Source organism: Sminthopsis crassicaudata, chromosome 4, assembly GCF_048593235.1.
Source record: "Sminthopsis crassicaudata isolate SCR6 chromosome 4, ASM4859323v1, whole genome shotgun sequence".
NCBI lineage: Eukaryota > Metazoa > Chordata > Mammalia > Dasyuromorphia > Dasyuridae > Sminthopsis > Sminthopsis crassicaudata.
The window spans coordinates 29,914,436-29,936,210 of NC_133620.1; the positions used below are offsets into that span (position 1 = coordinate 29,914,436).

Here is a 21,775-nt window from a genome sequence, read left to right on the forward strand (position 1 = left end):
AGCCGTCTGGCCAGTCATGTACATGTGTGGTAGCCGTCTGGCCAGTCATGTACATGTGTGGTAGCCGTCCGGTCAGTCATGTACATGTGTGGTAGCCGTCCGATCAGTCATGTATCTCTGTGGTAGACGTCCGGTCAGTCACGTATCTCTGTGGTAGCCGTCCGGTCAGTCACGTATCTCTGTGGTAGACGTCCGGTCAGTCACGTATCTCTGTGGTAGACGTCTGGTCAGTCATGTATCTCTGTGGTAGACGTCCGTCAGTCACGTATCTCTGTGGTAGCCGTCTGGTCAGTCACGTATCTCTGTGGTAGACGTCCGGTCAGTCATGTATCTCTGTGGTAGACGTCCGGTCAGTCACGTATCTCTGTGGTAGACGTCCGGTCAGTCACGTATCTCTGTGGTAGCCGTCTGGTCAGTCACGTATCTCTGTGGTAGACGTCTGGTCAGTCATGTATCTCTGTGGTAGATGTCCGGTCAGTCACGTATCTCTGTAGTAGACGTCCGGTCAGTCACGTATCTCTGTGGTAGACGTCCGGTCAGTCATGTATCTCTGTGGTAGACGTCCGGTCAGTCACGTATCTCTGTGGTAGACGTCTGGTCAGTCACGTATCTCTGTGGTAGCTGTCTATTCGTGTACTTCTGTGGTAGCTGTCTAGCCAGTCATGTACATGTGTGGTAGCCGTCTGGTCAGTCATGTATCTCTGTGGTAGCCGTCTGGCCAGTCATGTACCTCTGTTGTAGAGCTATCCAGTCAGTCACGTACATGTGTGGTAGACGCCCAGTCCGTCATGTACCTCTGTGGTAGCTGTCGGGTCAGTCTTGTACTTCTGTGGTAGACGTCCAGTCAGTCATGTATCTCTGTGGTAGCCGTCTGGTCAGTCATGTATCTCTGTGGTAGACGTCCGGTCAGTCATGTACATGTGTGGTAGCCGTCCGGTCAGTCATGTATCTCTGTGGTAGCCATCCGGCCAGTCATGTACATGTGTGGTAGCCGTCTGGCCAGTCATGTACATGTGTGGTAGCCGTCCGGTCAGTCATGTACATGTGTGGTAGCCGTCTGATCAGTCATGTATCTCTGTGGTAGACGTCCGGTCAGTCACGTATCTCTGTGGTAGCCGTCTGGTCAGTCACGTATCTCTGTGGTAGACGTCCGGTCAGTCACGTATCTCTGTGGTAGACGTCTGGTCAGTCACGTATCTCTGTGGTAGCTGTCTATTCGTGTACTTCTGTGGTAGCTGTCTAGCCAGTCATGTACATGTGTGGTAGCCGTCTGGTCAGTCATGTATCTCTGTGGTAGACGTCTGGTCAGTCATGTACCTCTGTGGTAGACGTCAGTCACGTATCTCTGTGGTAGACGTCTGGTCAGTCATGTACCTCTGTTGTAGAGCTATCCAGTCAGTCATGTACATGTGTGGTAGCCGTCCGGTCAGTCATGTACATGTGTGGTAGCCGTCTGGTCAGTCATGTACCTCTGTGGTAGGCGTCCGGTCAGTCACGTATCTCTGTGGTAGACGCCCAGTCCGTCATGTACCTCTGTGGTAGCTGTCGGGTCAGTCTTGTACTTCTGTGGTAGACGTCCAGTCAGTCATGTATCTCTGTGGTAGACGTCCGGTCAGTCATGTACATGTGTGGTAGCCGTCTGGTCAGTCATGTACCTCTGTGGTAGACGTCCGGTCAGTCACGTATCTCTGTGGTAGACGTCCAGTCCGTCATGTACCTCTGTGGTGGCTGTCGGGTCAGTCTTGTACTTCTGTGGTGGCCGTCCGGTCAGTCATGTACATGTGTGGTAGCCATCTGGTCAGTCATGTATCTCTGTGGTAGCCGTCTGGCCAGTCATGTACATGTGTGGTAGCCGTCCGGTCAGTCATGTACCTCTGTGGTAGCTGTCTGGCCAGTCATGTACATGTGTGATAGTTGTCTGGTCAGTCATGTATCTCTGTGGTAGCTGTCCGGTCAGTCATGTATCTCTGTGGTAGTTGTCCGGTCAGTCATGTACATCTGTGGTAGCTGTCTGGTCAATCATGTACCTCTGTGGTAGCCGTCTGGTCAGTCATATATTTCTATGGTAGCTGTCCGGTCACATACATCTCTGGTGGGGTCCGAGGCTACCCCCCACATACACCTCTGCCCCTCCCAGAGACTGCGGGGTGGGCACAGTCTCTGATGACTTCTCTCTCTAGGACACCGGAACTACTTCCAGGACATCCAGATGATGCTGGGCTTCCCACCCCCCCTCTTCTTCCAGATGTGCTGGCGTTTTGTCTCCCCAGCTATCATCTTCGTAAGTGCTCTTGTGGTTCTACCCTCTTCCCCCAACTCCTGCTCAGGGAGGACCAGTCCCTCCTTCCTTGGGTTTATCATTCAGAAATAAGCTTCCTGAAGGGTCTCGACAGCTAGCCAATGAGCAGTGGTAGGTATAGCTATCAGAGTCAAGGACATGCTGAATTTCCAAATGTGGGGATGGTCCTAGCCCACCCAGAGAGCAAAAACCTGGACTTCAGCTCAAGCTGATAGAACAAATAAAGGAGTAGAGGCAGCTGCTGGGGTGGTGGGAGAGCAGTGTGACTCAACATTACCCAAGAGCCTGCCCCGGCTCCTCAGGTAATACTGGATATGGAATCACAGAACGGACGAGACCCCTCCGTGCCATTCCATCTGACCTACCCCAAAGATGGGCATCCAGATGCCTCTACTGAAAGCCCCAGGGAGGGGGTACCGCATCACCACTCCTGGCAGCCGATCTACACTGGAACAGCTCTTAGTGTTGTTCCAACATCAGACCTAAATCTGACTCTCCATACCTTCCCCTCATTGCTCCTGGCTCTGCCATGTAGAGCCTAGCAGACCAAGGCTAACTCCTCCTCATTACCCAGCCCTTCAAATACAGACCAGAGTTCTCGGGCCTACCCTGAGCCTTCTGTTTTCTGGCCTAAATATTTCTACTTCCTTCAACCTTTTCTCAGATGGCTCAGATTCAAGGCCTTTTATCCTGAATCCTAAATACCTTCTCTAAACTGAGGTGCCATAACCCAACTGTAGTAGGCCCGATGAGATGTGCCCGAAGCAGAGGACACCCAAGGTGACTGCAGCTTTCTGGGCTGCCAGATCTTGCAGATGACTCATTGGGAGCTTGAAGGCTCCTAAAACCCCCAAATTTTCTTAAGGCTGACTGCTACCCCACCATTCCACCTTCATCTTGACTTGATGACAGAACCCAAAGTTTTACATTCATCCCGAGTGAATTTCGTTTTGTGTGATTCACTCTAATGTTCCTGACCACCAAGCTCTTTGGGGATCCTGACTTTCCTCCCAGTTTGTTAACTCTCCCTCCCCACTTGGGTCATTTTCAAGTGTGGTGAGAACACCATCTCACTAGTGCCTTTATCCCAGTAATTGGAAAAAATGTTCAACCACACAGGACCAAGTGGATCACTGAGGAGCTCCACTGGAGACATAATGACATTGAATTATTAATACCTGCCCACTTCTGAGTTTGGCCATTCAACTAGTTCTGAATTCAGCTATCTGAACCATTTCCTTCTACATCTTTTCTTCTTTTCCATGAGAACACTAAAGAGACTTTTTTATTAAGTGATTTGTTGAGTAACCCATGTCATATAGGTGACTGTCTACAGTCACCCTTTGATTAAAAAGTTAATGAACTACCAAAAAAAAAGAATCAAGGTGAGTCAGACCTGGCCCTTCCTGACATCTTGTAATCACTGCTTCCTTTCCTCTGCCTCTCTAAATTACAGGGGCTTCCTAGGCTACTACATCCCAATATTGCCTCACATTAACCTCCCAGGCTTTCAAAATGTCCAGATCTTTCTCAAATAGTCATAACCCTATCCCCGCCCCATTATGTGCTTGGCAAGCTGGTTTCTGAGCCCAAAGCTAAAGCTGTACCTAACAGTCTCTTTAATAATACCTTAATGAAGCTTCCCAGAAATGCACGTCAAGCTCTCTGGTCTCTAGTTTGAAGATTTAATTCTCTCACAATTCATCTTCCGCCTCTGCTGTCATCAGCTCTCATTGTCCCATCCCACCTCTGCTGGGGCTCTAGCCTTCCGATGATCCCCTTATTTCCCTTATAGGTCCTGCTTTTGGTTAGCTGCCCCTAGCCTTCTGTTCATTCTGATCTAGAATCCTTCTGATACTGTTTTCCCAAGATTTTGACGGCCTTTTGTGTTTATCCTCTGTTACCTGCCCTTGCTCCTTTTTTGCAGATCTCTCTTTTTAGTCCCAGTTGGTTGGGATCCTCATTGATATCTTCAGATAGCTTTCATTTAACTCCTTCTTAGAATTGTTTTTCTTTAGGTCTTCAGAATTTCATTCTTAAGATTCCTGTCCTCCACTCTTCTGAGGAAAGAGACAAAGAAACACAGAGACAGAGAGAACTCCAGCAGATACCTTGATGACTAAAGTCCCCCATCAACTAATATGTTAAGACTTTGTCTCTATTTCCTGAACTTTTCATCCAGATCCTCTCTCTGCACAGTTGGTCTACAGTATTTGAGCATCAATATTGCTTCTACTTCGGCTCTGGTGGATTTTTACCCACATTTCTCACCACAACCTCATCCTCTTCATGTAGGTCCTGAATGGCCTAGAAGAGGAAGAGGAGTTCCCTGAACTCTTTCTCCTTTTCTTCTTATTTTTTATCAGACACTTGTTCTCCTCCCTCAAAAATGAACATTTTTTTCACACCTAAATTAAAAAGACCCTGCAAATTTTTTCCCACTGCCTACCCTCTTGGAAATGAAATCCACAGTACTGACTTGTTGGATTATTTGTGGGTGATTCTCACTTCCCTCTTGTCACCTGGATTTGTTTTTACAAATTCCATTTGTGAAACTCCCTTCTCTTCTATAATATATAGCCTTAAAAGGCATCTTCAAGGGCATTGAGAGGACCAGTGACTTGGCTATGAATGCTAGAGGCTGGAGGGACGGGAAGCTTCCCAACTGAGAGGTTGTTCTCTGCTGCTCCAGCAGGCTGTCTCCCAGCTGGTACCTCTAAATGCCTCTGGCACCCACTTACCAGGTGACAGCCACTCTCTCCCTCCCTTTCTCTTCGCTCACTGTTACTTTGATCAATTAGTTTTATTTAATTCTTCTCCCTCTGCCTCCAATTCTCTCCACCTTCCTGAGGTAATCATCCTCCTTTGTTCCTTGCCTTCTGTGGGTCCTTCTCCTTCCAAATTCATTCTCAGTTCTGCAGTCCTCCACCTCACCTTTAGAATTCCTCTTCCACCTCTGTCTGCCTTCTCCTTCTGAAGCCAAAAACAGGGAAAGCATTTTATGATGAACTTTATACAGTAATGGACCAATGAAATAGGCATATTTATATGTCAGAACTCAAGGGTGGGACTTCCTCAATGTGTACACTGGACACATTGCACCCGATGTACCTGGGCTCATCCTTCAGCTTCTTGTCTGTCCCTGGCCATATGACTGTTGGAGCAAACCAGTCCATTCACCAGGACCTCTCCTTTCTTAAAAATTCTTAATCTCCCACAATCCTGTGCTCTCCTCGGCTGTCATCTTCTCACCATCACCTCCTGACCTGCCCATCCACTTGTGCGTTTTCTGGATGATATCTTTTACACCCCTTCTTGTGGGCAAGTCGTTGCAAGAGGTTCCCCTTTGACCCACCCACAGTTCTGGTTCTTTAAATATCACAGCATGATCCCAGCCACATGGAATCACCAGGAGAATTCTGGCATGAAAAAACAATGAAATTTTGGGCCTGGGAACAATGTGGCATTACTTAATGGGCTGCATGCCTGCTCAACTACATCTCAGCCCCTTTCTATCTCCATTAAATTCTGAACCCACCTCATGGTTTGTCTGCACCCAGACAATAACTCCAGGTAACAAATTAAGTCTGTGCGTAACTAGTGTGTGCTGAGTCTACACCAGCAACAGGAATCCTGGTCCTGCTTGACTTGGTGTGGATTATTGGGCTTCTCTTTTGAGCAGTCACAGATCTCACTGAGAAGAGCTGTATCGCCCATACGTGAAAGCCCCTGGAGGATTGTGCCATCTGTAGAGACCGTCTCTCTGTCATGGATCTCCAGAGCAATCTTTGGGAAGCTTCCAGCCCCCTAATAATGGGTGCAGAATCACAAACCCTCAAAATGCAGAAAGCCAGGGAGTCACTGGGTCCAATCTGAATTGAGGAAGAATTGAGTTCAAATCTCATTTTAGCCCACTTTCTAGATCTTTGTGGCCCAGGCCAATCATTTACCTTCTGTAAAACTCAGTTTCCTTATCTGTGAAATGGGCATAGTAATAAAAGCACCTACCTTCTAGGATTGTGGGGAGTGTCAATTAGAATAATGTATGTAATAAAGTGTTTTCCAAACCTGAAAGTGCTATATTAGCTATTAATTATTCTTGGCCTAAAACTGCATTAGCTTCTGGGATGCTGTGTAAAAAATGGCTGACTCACGTTGAGCTTGCAGCAATCCACCAAACCCACAGATCTTTTTCAGACAAAACATTGTTTAACCACAGCTCACTCATTTTGTACTGATAAGTTTTGATTGTTTGTATCTAGGAGTAAAACTTTACATTTATTCCTATTCAGTTTTATCTAATGAGATCTAGCCTGCCCAGATCCTGTTAGAAACTGACTGTCATTCAGTGTCTTAATTCTCCCTCCCAGATCCAGGGTTCAACTGGCAATTGTTTATGCATGCCATCGATACTTTAATATTTTGACCAGTTATTTGGAATAAAGTATCGATGACATGCATAAACAATTGTCATTTCTAAATACTCATTAACTATCCCTTGGATAATACACCCTAGAACCTAGCTAAGAACTGAAACCGAGTTCATTTTTCTATTTTAAAAAAGGGAAGGATTTGAGCCAGGCGGCTCCTTGCAATCACTTCTTCCCTTTCTAAATACTCATTAACTATCCCTTGGATAATAATATACTCTAGAACCTAGTTAAAAACCAAAATCCAGTTCATTTTTCTATTAAAAAAAAAAGAGAAGGATTTGAGTTCATTATAACCTGTCTTAGATGAAGCCAGGTGGGCTCCTTGCAATCACTCCTTCCCTTTCTAAATACTCATTAACTATCCCTTGTATAATAGACTCTAGAACCCAGCTAAGAACTGAAACCCAGTTCATTACTCTATGTTGATCCTTGTTCTTAAAAATAGGACCTTTGTCTTTTCTCCAGACCTGTGAAACTTACATCAGTTATCACTATAATGGCATGGGGGTCATAGCTTCTAGCTTTTATTGCATTAATCTAGAACCATGGAACAATTACCTCTCTGTTTGTTGCTCCAAGGGATCCTCTCAGGTGGAGATTGTGTTGTAGTATCCCTTGTGCGTTGTCTCCTATGATATTTGGTGTGGCATTGCTTATTCAGCATACCTCCTGTGGTTTCTCTGGCAGGCTGACTTTTTATGTGGTATCTCTAGAGAAGGCTCTGGAGTGTCTATTGAAGGGTGTCTTTTGGGTATCATCTCTGATTTGATGTCTCATACTACTTAATAAATAATGACAAAATTAATAGTTAACATTTATATAGCACTTTAAGGTTTGCAAAGGGCTTTACAAATATTATCCCATTTAATCTCCACAACAACCCTGAGTCTAAAGACTGCCATCTAGGCACTGGACACAGTATCTTTCACGTGGCTTCTCTCGTCTGTCTCTTGTATGGTGTCTCCTGTGTTATCTCTCATGTTGCAGCTGTGGTGTGTGTATCTATTCTGCTGTCTCATGGCTCATAGGAGCTCCCCAGGTTGGTGTCTCCTGGGGGGTCTCTAGCATGTGTGCCATTTTTCACGTGCTGTTTTAGTGTATTGTCTCTTGCACGGGGTCTCTTCTGTCTGTTTATTGAGTAGTTGTTAGGTAGTTTCTGCTCTTCTTCCAGTGGCCAGTTGGAAGGGCCCATCCCATCTTTGTGTATGTTCAGCATTGTTCTTCTTTCAGAGATCCTGAAAACCAGTTGGTCAGTGTTTTTAAAATGGAGTCACCTCCAGAAGGAATTTTATCTGAGTGTGCTTCTTAAGGTCATTCCACTGCCTCAGAGAGCACATCAAAGACATCAGAGTCTAAATGTGGTGGAACTGACATTGATGAGATCATCCACCTTGTCTCTGCTTTACTCCCTGTCTCAATTCTCCTCCTACTTGTCTGTCCACTGCTTCTCATTCTTTGCTGAATCACTGTCTAACTCCAGCCCCTTAATGTGGGTTTGGCTCTTGGAATTCTGCCTTTTATACATTTCCTTGGTGGTCTTATCAGCTGCATGGATTCAGTACTGCCTCTGCATAAAGAATTCAGCTCCAATTGATTGCCCAAACTCAGGCTTTACATTGTCAACAGTTTGTTGGACAGCTCCTCTTAGATGCTTTATAGGCAACTGAGAGTACTATGGACAGCTCCTCTTAGCTGCTTTACTGGCAGCTGGGGGCACAGTGGACAACTCCTCTTAGATGTCTTATTGATAGCTGGGGACACAATGGATAAAGGACCGGACGTGGAGACAGGAAGACCTGAGTTCAAATTCTGCCCAAGATCACTAGCTGTCTGACCCTGAGCCAGTCACTTCAGCTCTGCCTACCTCAGTTTCTTCATCTATAAATTGAGCATAACAATGATACTTGCTTCACAAGATTATTGTGACGATAAAATGATATAGTTCTAAAAGAAATTTTGTAAACCTTAAAGAGGTACAAATTCTTGTTATTCAGTCATGTTGTACTCCATTTGAGGTTGTCTTAGCAGAGATATTAAAATGTTTCATCATTTCCTTTTCCAGCTCATTTTACAGATGAAAAATTGAGCCAAACAGAGTTAAATGACTTGTCCCAGATCACACAGCTAGTAAGTTTCTGAGGCCAGATTTGAACTCAGAATGATGAGTCTTCCTGACTCTGGGCTTGGTATTCTATCCACTGTACCACCTAGCTGCCCAAAGAGCTATATAAATGATAAGTATCATCATCATCACTGATATTTCAAATTGAACAGCTAGAACAGAATACATTATCTTCCCAGAATCACATTCTCTTCCCTTCATTTTCTGGACTCCTCTCTCCTCTCAGCCTCCCTATTTATAGCAAAGGTGCCGCCATCTTCCTAGTAACTCAGTTTGGTAATTATTCTTATCCTCTCCCTTTCCCTCATTCCCATATCTTAAAGTTGTCAACTCCATCTGTACAATAGCTCTTGAATCTGCCCCTTCATTGCATGCATATGGCCATCCTGCTAGTTCAGATTGTTATCTATTGACTGAACAAATATAATAGCCTGAGTTCCTGCCAGCCTTCTAATGAGCCTCCTTGCTTCCAGTCTGTCTCCCATACAGCTGATCACAGAATCATCTTAAGCCCCTCTTCTTTACTTAAGACTCTTCAAAGGTTTCTAATAACTTACAAGTTCAGTTACACCCTCAAGCTCCTCCCAAATCTGATTCCAAGCAATCTTTCAGTCTATTTTCATACTATTCACTTTTATGAATTCTACACTCCAGCCTGCCTTTGTTTGACATTTTATATCCCCACCTTGTACATCCGCACTGGCCATTCCTCAGGTTTAGAATATCTTTGCCTTCCTTCAAAATTGAGGCCTTCTCTACGCAGGCTTTCTTGTCCCTGCCTTTACCTCAGTGAGCAGGGTTCTCTTCCTCCTCCAGTTACCTTGCTTTTTCTTTATTTGTGTGCATATTGTAAGTCTTTAGCATAATATAAGATCAGCAGAACATAAGCTCCTTGAGGGCAGGAGCTATTTTGGCTTTGTCTTGGTACTCAGGAGTTTAAGAAATGTTTCCTAGATTGAACTGAAAATAGAACCCTCTCAAAATGCTGGCAGATGGATGACATTTTTCTTCTACTGTCTACCTTCCAGTTTTCCCTGTACATAGACTTAGGCTGACCTCATGCTAATTCTAGAAACCTGCTGCCCCTACAACTGCCCTTTGTTCTTTATGGGGCAGCGCTGTTCATGATCTTGCCTCAACCTTCTCCATAACCTTCTACAAATGGGTCAATAATCTAAACCTCTTTTCTTCTGTCTCTTGCAGAGTAGATTAAGCTTTGCTGGTTGAGACAAGTTCTGGACTACTTTTCTATGGTGATTTTTATTGTGATGATTCCTTTTTACTGGTTAAGCTTATGCAGAAAGTCACATAATTCAAATTTTATATTTTCTTTTTTTTTTCTCATCTCCCATTTCAGTAGTTTGTCTGAATAGGGATGCTAGGTATGGTCGTTCTAGAGCTGGAAAGAATGTCAGAGGCCTCATTTTACAGAGGAGGAAACCAAGGCCCTCTAAGTTTAAGTGGCTCTCTTACAGTCACACAATAAGCCTTAGAGGTGGAGTTTCAGGTTCTCTTTATTCCAGGATCAGTGCTCTTTCCACTCCTGGAACGATCCTAATGTCCCCATTGTGTCAGTTTCATTCTCTGAGGTATTTTCTGGTTCTCTTCATGTGCAAGACTTTCTGATTCTCCTGAAAAAAAAGTTCTCACGACACAAAGGCAAGAGGTTTCTGTGTGACCACTCTGTAAGCCTTTGACTTTCTTCCTTTTCCCAAATTCTATGTTCTTCCAATACACTTCCCACCATCCTCCTTATGTCTGCCTTGGAATTGCAAGCATGGGCTATCCACGTCTATGCTATCTTGAGGCTGTTTTGAGCTTGTCTGTGATGTCCTCAGCTCTCCACTTGGTCCATTGCTTGCTTCTGCTTCCTGTGACTACTGGAGCAGAGGAGACTGAGCAGCCCAAGAAATGTCTCTTCACACTGACTCTGGGTATAGGACCAAAATAACTTCTCTGACCTCTTTATACACCTCAACAAGAAGAGACTGTGGTCTGGACTGCCACTGAACTTTGGCTCCCTTCTGGCTTCTTGCAAGAATGACGGCAGTTTGGTTCTCCCAGCAAGAGCCCAGATTCCTGATTGTCGAGTAAGAATCTCACCTGGAGAGCACCAGAATCCCATCAGTATCATTCTCCTCATCCTTGATCCCTCCATTCTGTGCTGCATATGTAAGAACGACCGAATTTTCTGCTCCACAGCCTGTCTGCTGGGAGGGCCTACTACTCCTGGTCCTCAGAAGGCAAATTCTCTCTGTTGCTAGAGGCAAACTTGAACTTCTTCTGGCCTCATAGAATATGAGTCGCTCTGCAATAGCACAGTACCTAAGAAGTGGGGTCATGAATCTTCTAGAAATTTCACGCATGCTACAAAATTATGTTTATAAATAACTAAACTTGGAAAAAACCTTGAAAATGCAGCTTGTCTGAACCAACATATCCATTACTTTCACCATCACTTTTGTGCTCTACCCTACTGGTTTTGTTCATTGCCTCTCTATCAATATCTACCACACAATAGTGGAATCTGAGAATTGTGAGGGATCTCATCAACTTGTCATTCATCTCTGCACAACACACCTGACACATCTGCTCAAAGACTCCAAAGTAGGATGAACTCATCACCTTGAGAATCACTCAATCAACACTTATGAAGCACCTACTATGTGCCAGTCTACTTCTGTCCAACTCTCATTATTGGAAAGTCTTTTGAAACCACATTCCAGCGGTTTTTCCTGGTTCTTCCCCCAGATTCTGACATAACAGACAGCCCTCCACATACTCAAAGACATTTATTATGTCCCCCTGAGTGTTCCCTTTTCCAGTTCCTTCTCTGAATTGGATTCAAGGTACTTCACCATCCTTTTTGATCTTTGGACATTCTCAACTTACCAACATCCTTCTTCAACCATAGCACCCAGAACTAAGCGCAGCACTTCAAATGAGGTCTGAGAATGGCAATGGGCAAAGGAACGATCAACTCTCTATTTCTGGAAGCTATGCTCCTTCCCAGTGTAGCCCAGGACCCCATTTGGCTGCCATGTCATACTGCCAATTACTGTTTGAGCTTGCAGTCTCCTGAAATTTCCAAATCTTTTTCAAAACTTTTACATAGCCATCAACTGTTCTAATGAATTTGATTTTTTTTTTACCCATGTGTAAGATTTTACATTTATGTCCACTTAATTTCATCTTCTTAGATTCAGTTCAATGCTCTAGTCCGGTGGTCCTCAAACTTTTTAAATAGGGGGTCAGTTCACTGTCCCTCAGACTGTTGGAGGCCGGACTAGAGTAAAAACAAAAGCTCACACTCTGTCTCCTCCCCTCAGCCCATTTGCCATAACCTGGCGGCTGCATAAACGTCCTCATCGGCTGCATCTAGCCCACAGGCCGTGGTTTAAGAACCCCTGGGCTAGCCTGTCAAAATCCTCTCGGATCCTGATTCTGATATACAGTGTGTTAGCTGTCCCTTACCACTTGGTGTCATTCACATGTTAGAAAAACATTCTCTCTATGCCTTTATCTAAGTCACTGTTAGAAATGGTAAACAGCAAAGAGAGAAGCACAGATCCCTGGGGCACTCCACTAGAGACCTCCTGCCATGTTAACATGGAACCACTGACAGTTCTCTTTGAGTCTGGATATCAAGCTTGTTTTGACTTCAGATAATTTTATCATCACCTAATTCACATCATCTCCACGTGACAAGTTGTTTTATCAAAGGCTTTGCTAAAATCTAGTCAAACTCCATCTACAGCATCGTTCTTATTGATTTAGTAATCCTGTCAGAAAGAAGAAATGATGAGTCAGGCAGTATCTGTCCATCCTTGAGGAAGCCACATTGGCTTTTGTGACTGATCACTGCTTCCCTTTCTAGATGTCCACCATCTATCTCTTTAATGACTTCTTTCCCAGAAACTAAAGGCCGCATCACTGCTCTCGAGGTTGCAGCCTATGCTGTCCTTTCACATGGGCTTACTGAGGCTCAGTCAGGCAGCTAGGGGGCACGTGGATGGAGCGCAGACCTGGAGTCAGGAAGACCTGAGTTTAAACTGCTCCTTAGACATTTACTTTGACCCTGTGTGGGTCATTTAACCTCTGTTGACCTGTTTATTTGTAAAATGGGAACTTACCTGCCAGGCTTCTTAAGTGACATAACAGTGAAATGCTTTGCACAGTGCATAACACACAGCACGTGCTCTATAAATGCTGTTAACATCATGCTTCTCCTCTTCCTCATCATTGTCATCATTACCTTAATCTGTATGGAACAATTGCTTTGGTGCCTGTTGTTCCACTCACAGTATTTCCTAGAACTTTTCACAGAATTACAGAACTTCGGGATAGCAGGACTCATCTGAACTAGGCTGTCCTTGAGTTTTCTCCCATTTGATTCATTTTCAGCCACCTTGAAGCTCCTATTCCCACAGAGGTGGAACCTCCTTTGTCAGCCAGCAGGGAGAGACTGGAATAGTTCCTGGCAGACCACCAGATGGCTCCCACTAGTCTCAGCACCCGGCATGGAGTAAAGGGTTCATTGATGCTGGGTGCTTGATTGGCTGGGCTGCAGCAGCTCATGACTGGGCAGATGAGAGGGGGCCGACACAGCCAGCCGTGCCCACAGAGAGCCATGCTCGCGGCTTCCTAGGTTCCATCTCAGGATACTGCTGCTCCAGCCCCACGTCCTTCATGACTCACTGCCTCCCACGTGCAGGATCTGAAGGGCTTCCTTTCCCTCTTCAGCAGATCAGTCACAGCAGGATGGAGCACACTCAGAAAATGCCAGATTTCTAGGTCCCCCGGCTTCTTTTTCATCAATCCTTGTTCTCATGGGGAAACAGGGCCAACAAGAAAGACCTTTGAAGGAATGAACTTCCAAGTGTTGCAGATATCACAGTCCCTTGGGGCTGACCAGAGCAGGGCTTCCCCCCACCACCACAACTCCTCCTGCTTCCTCGCATGACAGTGGTCCATCCCTACCACTTGACTGGCACCTTTGGGTACCAGTAGTGAAGTCGCTATTCCCATAGGTGTCTACCCCGGGCCCGGTGTCTGTCTTCTTTTGGAGTCATAGGTGAGGACTAATTCTCACTTCTGCCTGGCTAAGGCCCAGAACAGTTTGGGAGATGTCTTACCAGAGCATTTAATAAGACAGTATCCCTTCCCTCCCTGCCCTCTCCTGTGGTTGGCATCTGGCTGCCTCAGGTTTTTTACTTTTACCTTAAAATATGGAAAATTTGAGGGAGGAAACTGCCAACTGACGCACAGGGCAGAGCTGCTCCCACCAGTATGCCAGCCTTCCGAAATTCTAGTCCAGTTTGTGGGCTTGTTCTTAGGCATTTGAGACCTTTATAATGGGACAACAGTCAAGAACCCGAGGGATCTTTATGTACTAGAAGGATCAGTCCAATGTAACGAGGTAAAATGTAACAGGGAGGTCCACAGACACAGAAGGAGGGGTGGCCCATGTGGCCAGATAACAACTGGAGTGAAAAAGGTCTACGTTTGAGGAGCCCAAAATCTCAGTATAAACACATTTGGACATCCCCAAAAGCTCGTGTGGCCCCAGGTGTCCCTCAGACAGGAATAAGGAGCTGGCCAGCCTGCCGTCTTCGGCCTGCATCTGAGCCCGTCTGGAAGTCCAAGGTCAGTTCTGGGCAAAAGGTTAACAAGCCAGAGAGCTTTTAGAGAAGGGCTGCCAGATGGCCAAAGGCTGAGAGTTCTTGCTTCAGTCCTCGTCCCTCGAAGGAAGTAGGGACATTTACCTTGGAAAAGAGAAGCCTCGGAGCCCCATTCAGTGTGAAGAGCTGAGGCTGTGAAGGAGAGGTTTGTCCCTGACGGAAGCGTCACAGAACCTCCAGTCCAAACCTCTACAGTATTCTTAAGTGATCTTGCAGCCTCTTCGTTGAGAGAGACTTAGGAGCTGCAAGGATGCAGGTGGCCTAGAACACTCCATCCCTGAAAAAGCCCACTCAGGGCTCAGTGCTTGGTCTGCCAACCCGTTTGAAGTCCTTCAAAGGAGGGAGAGCTCCCTACCCTCCCAAGGCGGTCCTCTCCGAGCAGAAGCAGTCTATCCCCAGTTCACTGGTGCGGCCCTTAAGGCCCTTCCCATGTTCCCCTCCCCTGCCTCCACCCCCCTTCTTCTCTAAGGCCAAATGTTCTTAATTCTCCATGTGCAGGAACTAGGGGCAGATTTGGGTTCACTATAAGAAACAACAGTGAGAACTGTCCCAGAGGGAGATAGTGAGCTCCCTTCCTGGAGAACTTCAAGCCAAGGCAGGATTTGACCGTCTGGTTCATGGTTGGACTCTTTTGACATCTGAGATGCTTCCCAGCTCCAGTCCCGACCTTGGGAGATCCCGGGGTCCCGCCCCCCGAGGATCCTCCTCATTCCACCGCAGCCCCTTTGTGTGTTTACAGGCTCCCACATTTATTGGTGAAGTTCCCTCTGAGTCACCCCCAAAGCCCCCCTTCCCTCGGCACACACACACACACAACACACACACACACACACACACACACGCATTTCCATTGCCCAGGGCAGGGCCCAGTCCCTTGGGCCGCCATCGCCATCTGGCCACAGACAAGTGAAGGCCTGATTGGGCCCATGACTGTCCAAGGGCAGGGAAGCTGGTCTGGGCCCAAAGCTCCTGGCTTCTCATGCCCCACTTTCTCCTTGCCCCATTATGCAGTTCATCCTCATCTTTACGGTGATCCAGTACCGCCCAATTACCTACAACCAGTACCAGTACCCAGGCTGGGCAGTGGCCATTGGCTTCCTCATGGCACTCTCCTCGGTCATCTGCATCCCCCTCTATGCCCTGTTTCCAGCTCTGCCGTGTGGACGGGGACACTTTTCTACAGGTGAGCCCAGGATGAGCAGGATGGATGGGGATCAGGGGGATGGAGGTGGGGGGCTGGGACACTCTTCTGACCCCCTCTCTCCTCCAGCGTTTGAAAAATGCCACGACAGCCAAGCAGGGACTGGGGCCCAGCCCTCCCCGAGCACCGGACGGGTCGCTATGCCCCTGCCACCGGCATCTCCCCTGAGGACGGGCTGGAGGTTCAGCCCCTGCACCCAGACAAGGCCCACAACTTGCTCCGAGGCAGCAATGGCTCTGCCACCCCCAGGACTCCCGGATATAAGCACTGCTGCAGGAGACTGACCCCTTCCAAAACCCTTCCCTCCCCACCCTCCAGAGACTGCCCCACGCAGGAGGCAGCGAGCACCTCGCCCGCTGCCACCACCACCACTGCTAACCCCTGTGCCCTTTGAGTCTCTCATCCTGTGTCTCCCCCTGCCCTTTCCCCCAGTGTTTACAAGTCCCTTTTATGTGCCAGGACCAGGAGGGGGCAGAGGTCAGGGGCCAGCTCTCTTCCTCCACCCTAGCTCTGACCACACGGTGGGGCCTAGGCTGAGAATGGCTGGGGGAGGGTGGCAGTGAGGAAGAAGAAGGGTACAGCTCCAAGGAGGCTGGGATAGTGGGTGTCCTTTTGCTGCTGTTGAGCTTGAGCTCCCTGTTACCCAGGACCCGGGGCTTTCAGCCAGCTCTTGGCCTAGGAAAATTGGGAAGGAGCTTGGAGGCTATTGAGTGCCTGGAAACCAGAACGAGACTTGTCGAGGGCCACCTTGCCCTTCAGTACCGGGGAAGGGCAAAACCTCAAGCCGGGGGCCTGTCCGGCCCTGTGGGACCAGACCCCTTCCTGCCGTCTGCTGCTCTTGACCCCCACCAGAAAGGGCAGGTGCCCAGCCTAGGCTCTGGGTCAGGAGGGGTGCCATCTTCCTGTGCCCAGCATGCAGCCAGCTGCCACCCCAGTCTCAAATGGTGCCAGACTGGTACACCCTTCCCAAGGATGCCAAACTCCGTCCCTTAAGATGAAATATGATGCCCCACGCTGTTCCGACTCTACCTGCCGAGTTAAGGGGGAGTTGAGGGAAGAAGGCTGGGGGACTGCCTCGTCCTGGCCCTGCCAGCCCATCTCCAGGCCGTAGGAGTCCAGCAGTGTTACCCGTGTCTCCAGCCACTGCCCTTTAGCATTAGCGCTCCTGTGTGGGGTGTGGGGGGCGACATCTGTGGGCTCCTTTCTTGTGTCCAAATTATGTGTATTTGTGGTTGCCCCCCCAGGCCCAGTTTGTCTTCCAGGCTTGCCCCACCATCCCATGGGCCTCTGGGGACTGCTCCTTTCCCTGCCCTTCTACCCTCTGCCCTGGTCCCGAGCCCCTTGGAGTGCGGGCTGTGGAAGGCTCCACCCCAGGGGTGCCCAGGAAAGTGTCAAGTGATGGTGCCAAATGGGCCTGCCCAGGGCTGGAGGGCAAGTCCCAGTGCCCGCCCAGCCCACCTGTCTTCCTTGGCCTGCACACTGGCCCTGTCCTCGGTCCCCCTGCTGTGTGTCTCCTCTAATTCCCTTTGGCCATAAGGGTGGGGGCTCAGCCCCGGCCCAGCCTGGCCGGTGCACTGCTAGGGTTTAATGAAATTTTTATTCCTGACTCTGGGCTGCTGTTGTTTTTCCCGTGGGCAGCGGGAAGTGGGCAGGGGTCTCTGGGTCTGCTCCACAGCCAGCTCCCGGCTCAGAGTGCCGGCCCGGCAGGAGGTCCGGGAAAAGACTGGAGCAGCAAGGGCAGACACAGACACAGACCCACACATGTCTTGCTTGAACCTTTATTCCCTAGCAAGGCTCCCAGCCATCAAGATGGGGTCCCTGCTTGAGGCCCCCCACTGGTCAGTGGCCCTTCCCGGGGACGGGCCTGAAGGCGGCGGCCCCAGCGGTTCTGGTAGTAGGAGTTGCCTGAAGCCCGTGGCCAAGGAGGCTTAGGGGAACGGGAAGCAGGGGAAAGGGCTGGCAGCACGCCACAGCTCCGGGACTCCTGGGGCTGCTGCCTAGAAAAGGGCAGGTCCTGGCTCCTGCGCAAGAGCGTCCTCTGCCTACAAGAGAAGAGGTCAGCTGCAGCCCCAGCCCCTGCCCGGCCGCCCTCTCCAAAGGTCCAGCCTAGGCTTGTACCTGCCCAGCTTTTGCCAGCCAGCATCTTGGCTCTTGCCCCCTTGCCAGCTGTGACAAGGGCCCACAGGTGTCGGGGGCCCCTGCAGCTCCTGTTCCATGGCTTTCTTTTGCTCTTTGAGTTCTGGGAAGAAAAGCATCTAGGCTGGCTCTGCGGTGGTGTGCCAAGGCCCCCCTTGTTCCCCCCACATCCACAAACCACAGGAGAAAACGGGCCCCAGACCCCACCTGCCAGGGTGGGCTCCAGCATCAGAGAGGATTCTGCCACTGAGTTGTGCACATTCTCCAGGCAGCGCTACAGTGACCCACAAAGTGAGCGCTCAGGGCCCCCCGCCCCGCTCCGGCTGGCCCACCCTAACCTTTGGAGGAGGGCCCCAGAGCTCAGGCAGGCTGAGAGACGGCTTTGGAAGGGAGGGGAAGTGGCGTGTCCAGGCCCAACAGGTCAGGCGAAAGCCTGATGACGCAGAAAGCCCAGCGGCACGGCGCGGCACGGGAGCCCGCCGACTCTCCCGGTTCCATAGGGGAGAGGGGCAGAGAATGCCGAGCCCAAGATGATGGCGAGCCTGGGGATACAGGTGGCAAGGCCCTCGGAGGCTAAATCCAGGGGCAGGGAGGGAGACCCTGAGCTGCGGAGGGGGACAGGCTCACCTGCAGGGCTTTGATCTTTCTCTCCAGAGCACAGCACTCCTCCTTCAGGAGGGTCCTGGAGCATGGCCAGAGGAGTCGGGGTCAGGACCGCGCCCCCAGCCTCTGTCCTCAGCTCCCAGGAGCAGGTCTCTGCTTCCCGACTTCTCTGGAAGCTTCCAGCGCCTCCATCTCCACCAGATTCCCCACCCGCGCTCACATCCACGCCTAAGTCCCACTGGCTGCTCCGTCTGGAGCCGCCCCGGTCCCCCCCCTCACTCCATGCCCGTGGCGGTCACGTGGCTCCTTTCCACCTCTGCGCCGCCTCTCCCTGTCCTCTTCACCCACACGGCTCCTGCCCCCCTCATGTCCCCATCCGCTCCCCTTTGGGCTGGTGCGGCAGCTTCCTCACTGCTCTCCCGGACCTCGCCATCTCCCCTTCCCCACCCCCAGCTGCCAGACCTTCCCCTGGAGTCTGACCACGTTATGCTCAATAATAGGCTTCCCCCGACTCTCGGAGCGAATATACTCTCGCAGCCCGGCCTCCTGAGCCTTCCCCCACCGAGCCCTGCGTTCCGTCCTCTCACTCCTGCTTTCACCCTCACCTCATTTCCCTGAAAATCTTCACTGGCTGCTCCAGTCTCAATGGACTGACCTTGACCTTACCCTTTCTTGACTTTCCCTGGATCAGAGAGCCTCCTCCCTGGGGTCTCCCCTACTGGGTTCTTAGGCCCTTACCGGAGGTGCTGGATGACCTGGTCAATGTTGGTCACGTTGAGGCAATCCTTGATTGCACTGAGGTCCTGGCTGCTGCTTCTCAGTCAAGAGAGAGACTTCTGAACTCAGAGAGGCCTCCCGCCGCTCCTCCCTCCCGCCACCCAGCCATCCACTTAACCTACCCACTCAACCACCAACCCATTCATCCATCCATCCACTCATTCATTGACTCCATCCATCCTCCCACCCACTCACCCACCCTGTCACTCATCTATCCACTTACCAATCCATCCATCCTCCCACTCACCCGCCCCCCCCATCAAACACAATGGCCCCCCAGGAACTTTACTCCAGGGAGCCGGGGAGGGATGACCTTACCTGAGCCCCCGGGTTCCCGGCAGCCTGATCTCAAACTCGTCCTCCATGGCGTTCCGGGGGTCTCCAAGGGCAAAGCGAAGCACTTTGGGGCTGTAGTGGACCCATGCCTTGGCCGTGTCCCTGCAGGGGAGCACCTCGGGGCTCGGGACCGGAGGGAGGGGGGGAGGGGATTCTGGCTGGGAAGGGCTCCCCCTGCGGGAGTCCCCGGGTGGGCGCGGGGAAGAACCTCTAGGAGACTCTGCAGGTGGGCCGGATGAGGCAGCGGGGGACCGCAGGGTGGGCACCAGGGCCCAGCTCCTACCTGCCCTCCAGCTCTGCCTTGTGCTGAAGCCCGCTCAGCAACAGCCTCAGTTCTCTCCGCACCAAGTCTCGTACCCGCGGGGGCGGGGTCAGGAACGAGAAGGGAGCGGAGTGGGAGGAGGGGCCAGCACTACAGGCCGCCTGGCACTCCTCCTCCAGGAGAGCCTCCAGGATTTCCACCTGCCAGGTTCGGAGGGAAGGAGCCGTGCTGGGGGCGGAGCTGCGAAGGCCAGAAAACCCCGCCCCTCACTGCCCACACCCACCCTCACCTCTGCCCGCAACTCCAGGCTCAGGTCCACTGCGGCCTCACCCAGGATCCTCTTCACCTCTGCCCGCTCAGGGGGCGGAACGTGCTCCTCCACCAGCCCCCACAGGGACCGGGGGACCTGGGGCATGATGGGGCCCCGCCCCCTGCCCCGCCCTTCCGGGCAGGTGGCTCCTCTGCAGGGCGGGGCCTGAGGGGTGGGACCAGGCTCCCTCACTTGTCCGTGACCCCGCCCCATGTGAGACCCCGCCCCCACATTTTACCCCGCCTCCCCACACTTTCACTCCCGGGTAGGGGTAAGGGAGGTTCACCATCCCCACCCCAGGTCACGCCCCCACCCCGCCCCATGCTCAAGCAGCCCCTCCTGGCGTCAAGTCCCGCCCCCATCTCGAGGCCCCGCCCCCTCCCGCAGGTCACAGGTCACGGGGCAGGACTGTTGGGGAGACTCTCCTCGCCCCTCGGCCCCACGCTGTCTCCCCCTCGCGATTTCAAGGTCCCGTGAATACCGGGTCTGACTCACCAGGCTGGAGCCGGGCGTCAGAGGAGCTGGCGCCGCGGGGATAGGATCCCGCCCCTGCGTCTCAGTCACGCCGTAACCATGGTCACGAGGCAGCGCGCACATAAAAGCCCTGCCCCAAGAGGCAGATGGCCGCGCCCCCTTAAAGGGGCCAGGTCCTCCGCGCTCTGAAAGAGGAACCCGGGCCCGAGGGCTCCGCGGAGCCTCCCCTCCAGAGAAACCGACGGCCGCCACAGAAGCAGGTCCAGACTGAAGACGAGAGAGCCAGGGCAGTCGGCGGCAGTTGCCCGAGCAGCCCCGACGTCAGGATGAGGAGCCTTCCCCTCAGGACAAAGGCGTGGAGGTGGGAAGTGGAGAAGCAGAAGTGTTGGGCAGCGGGATGGCTGGAGGCGACCGCAGGGGGCGTGGAGAGGCTCGGAAAGGTTGGCGGACAGCGGCTGCTCCCCTCCCCCCAGGGGTGTGGGACCTGATCCTGGAAGAGCCCCTGGCGCTAAGTCGGGGACTCCGGTCAGGGTGCCCTTTGGCGGTGGGGTGGGGAACGACCCGGGCGCAGAATGACCCAAAGCCGGGGGTCAGGCAGGGCCCCGGGGCCGGAACGGGGGAGAATGGGAAGTATGGTGGGGGCAAAAACAATAATAATAAAGGTGGAATTTGGGAATTGCTTCGCTGTGTGGGGTGAGGGGAACTCCGGAAAACGGTGGTAAAAGTTCTTAGCGCGGGGGCGGGGGGGTGGGGGTTGGGCGACGCCGCTGGGGACATCCCCTCGTGAGACACCCACACGTAGCTGGAGATGAGAGGGAAGGGAAAGGCTGCAGTTCCCACGGGGCGGGGGACAGCCTGCGTCCGGGATCCAGCGGCACCTGCAGCCAGCCCGGGCTCTAGCGTCGTGGGAGAGGCGGAGCGAGCGGGAAGGAGGCCCAGCGGACCTGCGGCTGTGCGGCCTGTCCCGGAGGCCGAGCCCGAGGCGGCGCGCGCTGCACGGCGGGTGTCAGAAGCGCTGGTCCGTGGGAGCTTCTGAGCTTCTTGTCCCTCTCTTGTGATGGAAGAAATACAACTGCCTGCATGGCTGATCACGTGGGATGGGAGGGAGGGAAGGAAGGAGGAAGGAAGGAAGGAAGGAAGG

General features: G+C 51.1%; 2 protein-coding genes across 6 annotated transcripts in view; one reads left to right on the top strand and one right to left on the bottom strand.

Moving 5' to 3' along the window:
* The window catches only part of SLC6A9 (solute carrier family 6 member 9), a 61,267-nt gene extending 43,925 nt beyond the window's left edge, over positions 1 to 17,342 (top strand). Inside the window, 6 exon segments of the mRNA XM_074266141.1 lie at positions 2,181 to 2,281; positions 15,547 to 15,678; positions 15,680 to 15,718; positions 15,806 to 15,823; positions 15,825 to 15,978; positions 15,981 to 17,342. Coding sequence (XP_074122242.1) covers positions 2,181 to 2,281; positions 15,547 to 15,678; positions 15,680 to 15,718; positions 15,806 to 15,823; positions 15,825 to 15,978; positions 15,981 to 16,000 — 464 coding nt within the window. The 3' untranslated portion in view covers positions 16,001 to 17,342.
* Positions 17,343 to 17,500: 158 nt separating this feature from the next.
* On the bottom strand, positions 17,501 to 21,703 carry CCDC24 (coiled-coil domain containing 24). 5 transcript variants are annotated; one of them, XM_074266144.1, is made up of 9 exons: positions 20,656 to 21,702; positions 20,140 to 20,325; positions 19,872 to 20,050; positions 19,571 to 19,690; positions 19,214 to 19,285; positions 18,500 to 18,554; positions 18,080 to 18,146; positions 17,855 to 17,975; positions 17,501 to 17,778 (listed from the first exon to the last, which is right to left on the bottom strand). In XM_074266144.1, the coding sequence occupies exons 1-9, from the start codon at positions 20,755 to 20,757 to the stop codon at positions 17,541 to 17,543; spliced, it is 1,140 nt and encodes a 379-aa protein (XP_074122245.1). In that variant the 5' UTR covers positions 20,758 to 21,702; the 3' UTR covers positions 17,501 to 17,540. The 5 variants fall into 5 exon arrangements, with proteins under 5 accessions (XP_074122245.1, XP_074122243.1, XP_074122244.1 ...); XM_074266142.1 differs by having other exon boundaries at positions 19,214 to 19,291; XM_074266143.1 differs by having other exon boundaries at positions 19,214 to 19,288; positions 20,656 to 21,700.
* Between the last annotated feature and the right edge of the window lie 72 nt (positions 21,704 to 21,775).

Coding starts and splice junctions, on each gene's coding strand:
- CCDC24 (XM_074266142.1), bottom strand. CDS start 20,757: ATGTGCGCGCTGCCTCGTGACCATGGTTACGGCGTGACTGAGACGCAG. Junction 19,691..19,871: donor AAGGCAGAGCTGGAGGGCAG/GTAGGAGCTGGG, acceptor GCTCCCCTGCAG/GGACACGGCCAAGGCATGGG. Junction 17,779..17,854: donor GGCTGGCAAAAGCTGGGCAG/GTACAAGCCTAG, acceptor CTTCTCTTGTAG/GCAGAGGACGCTCTTGCGCA.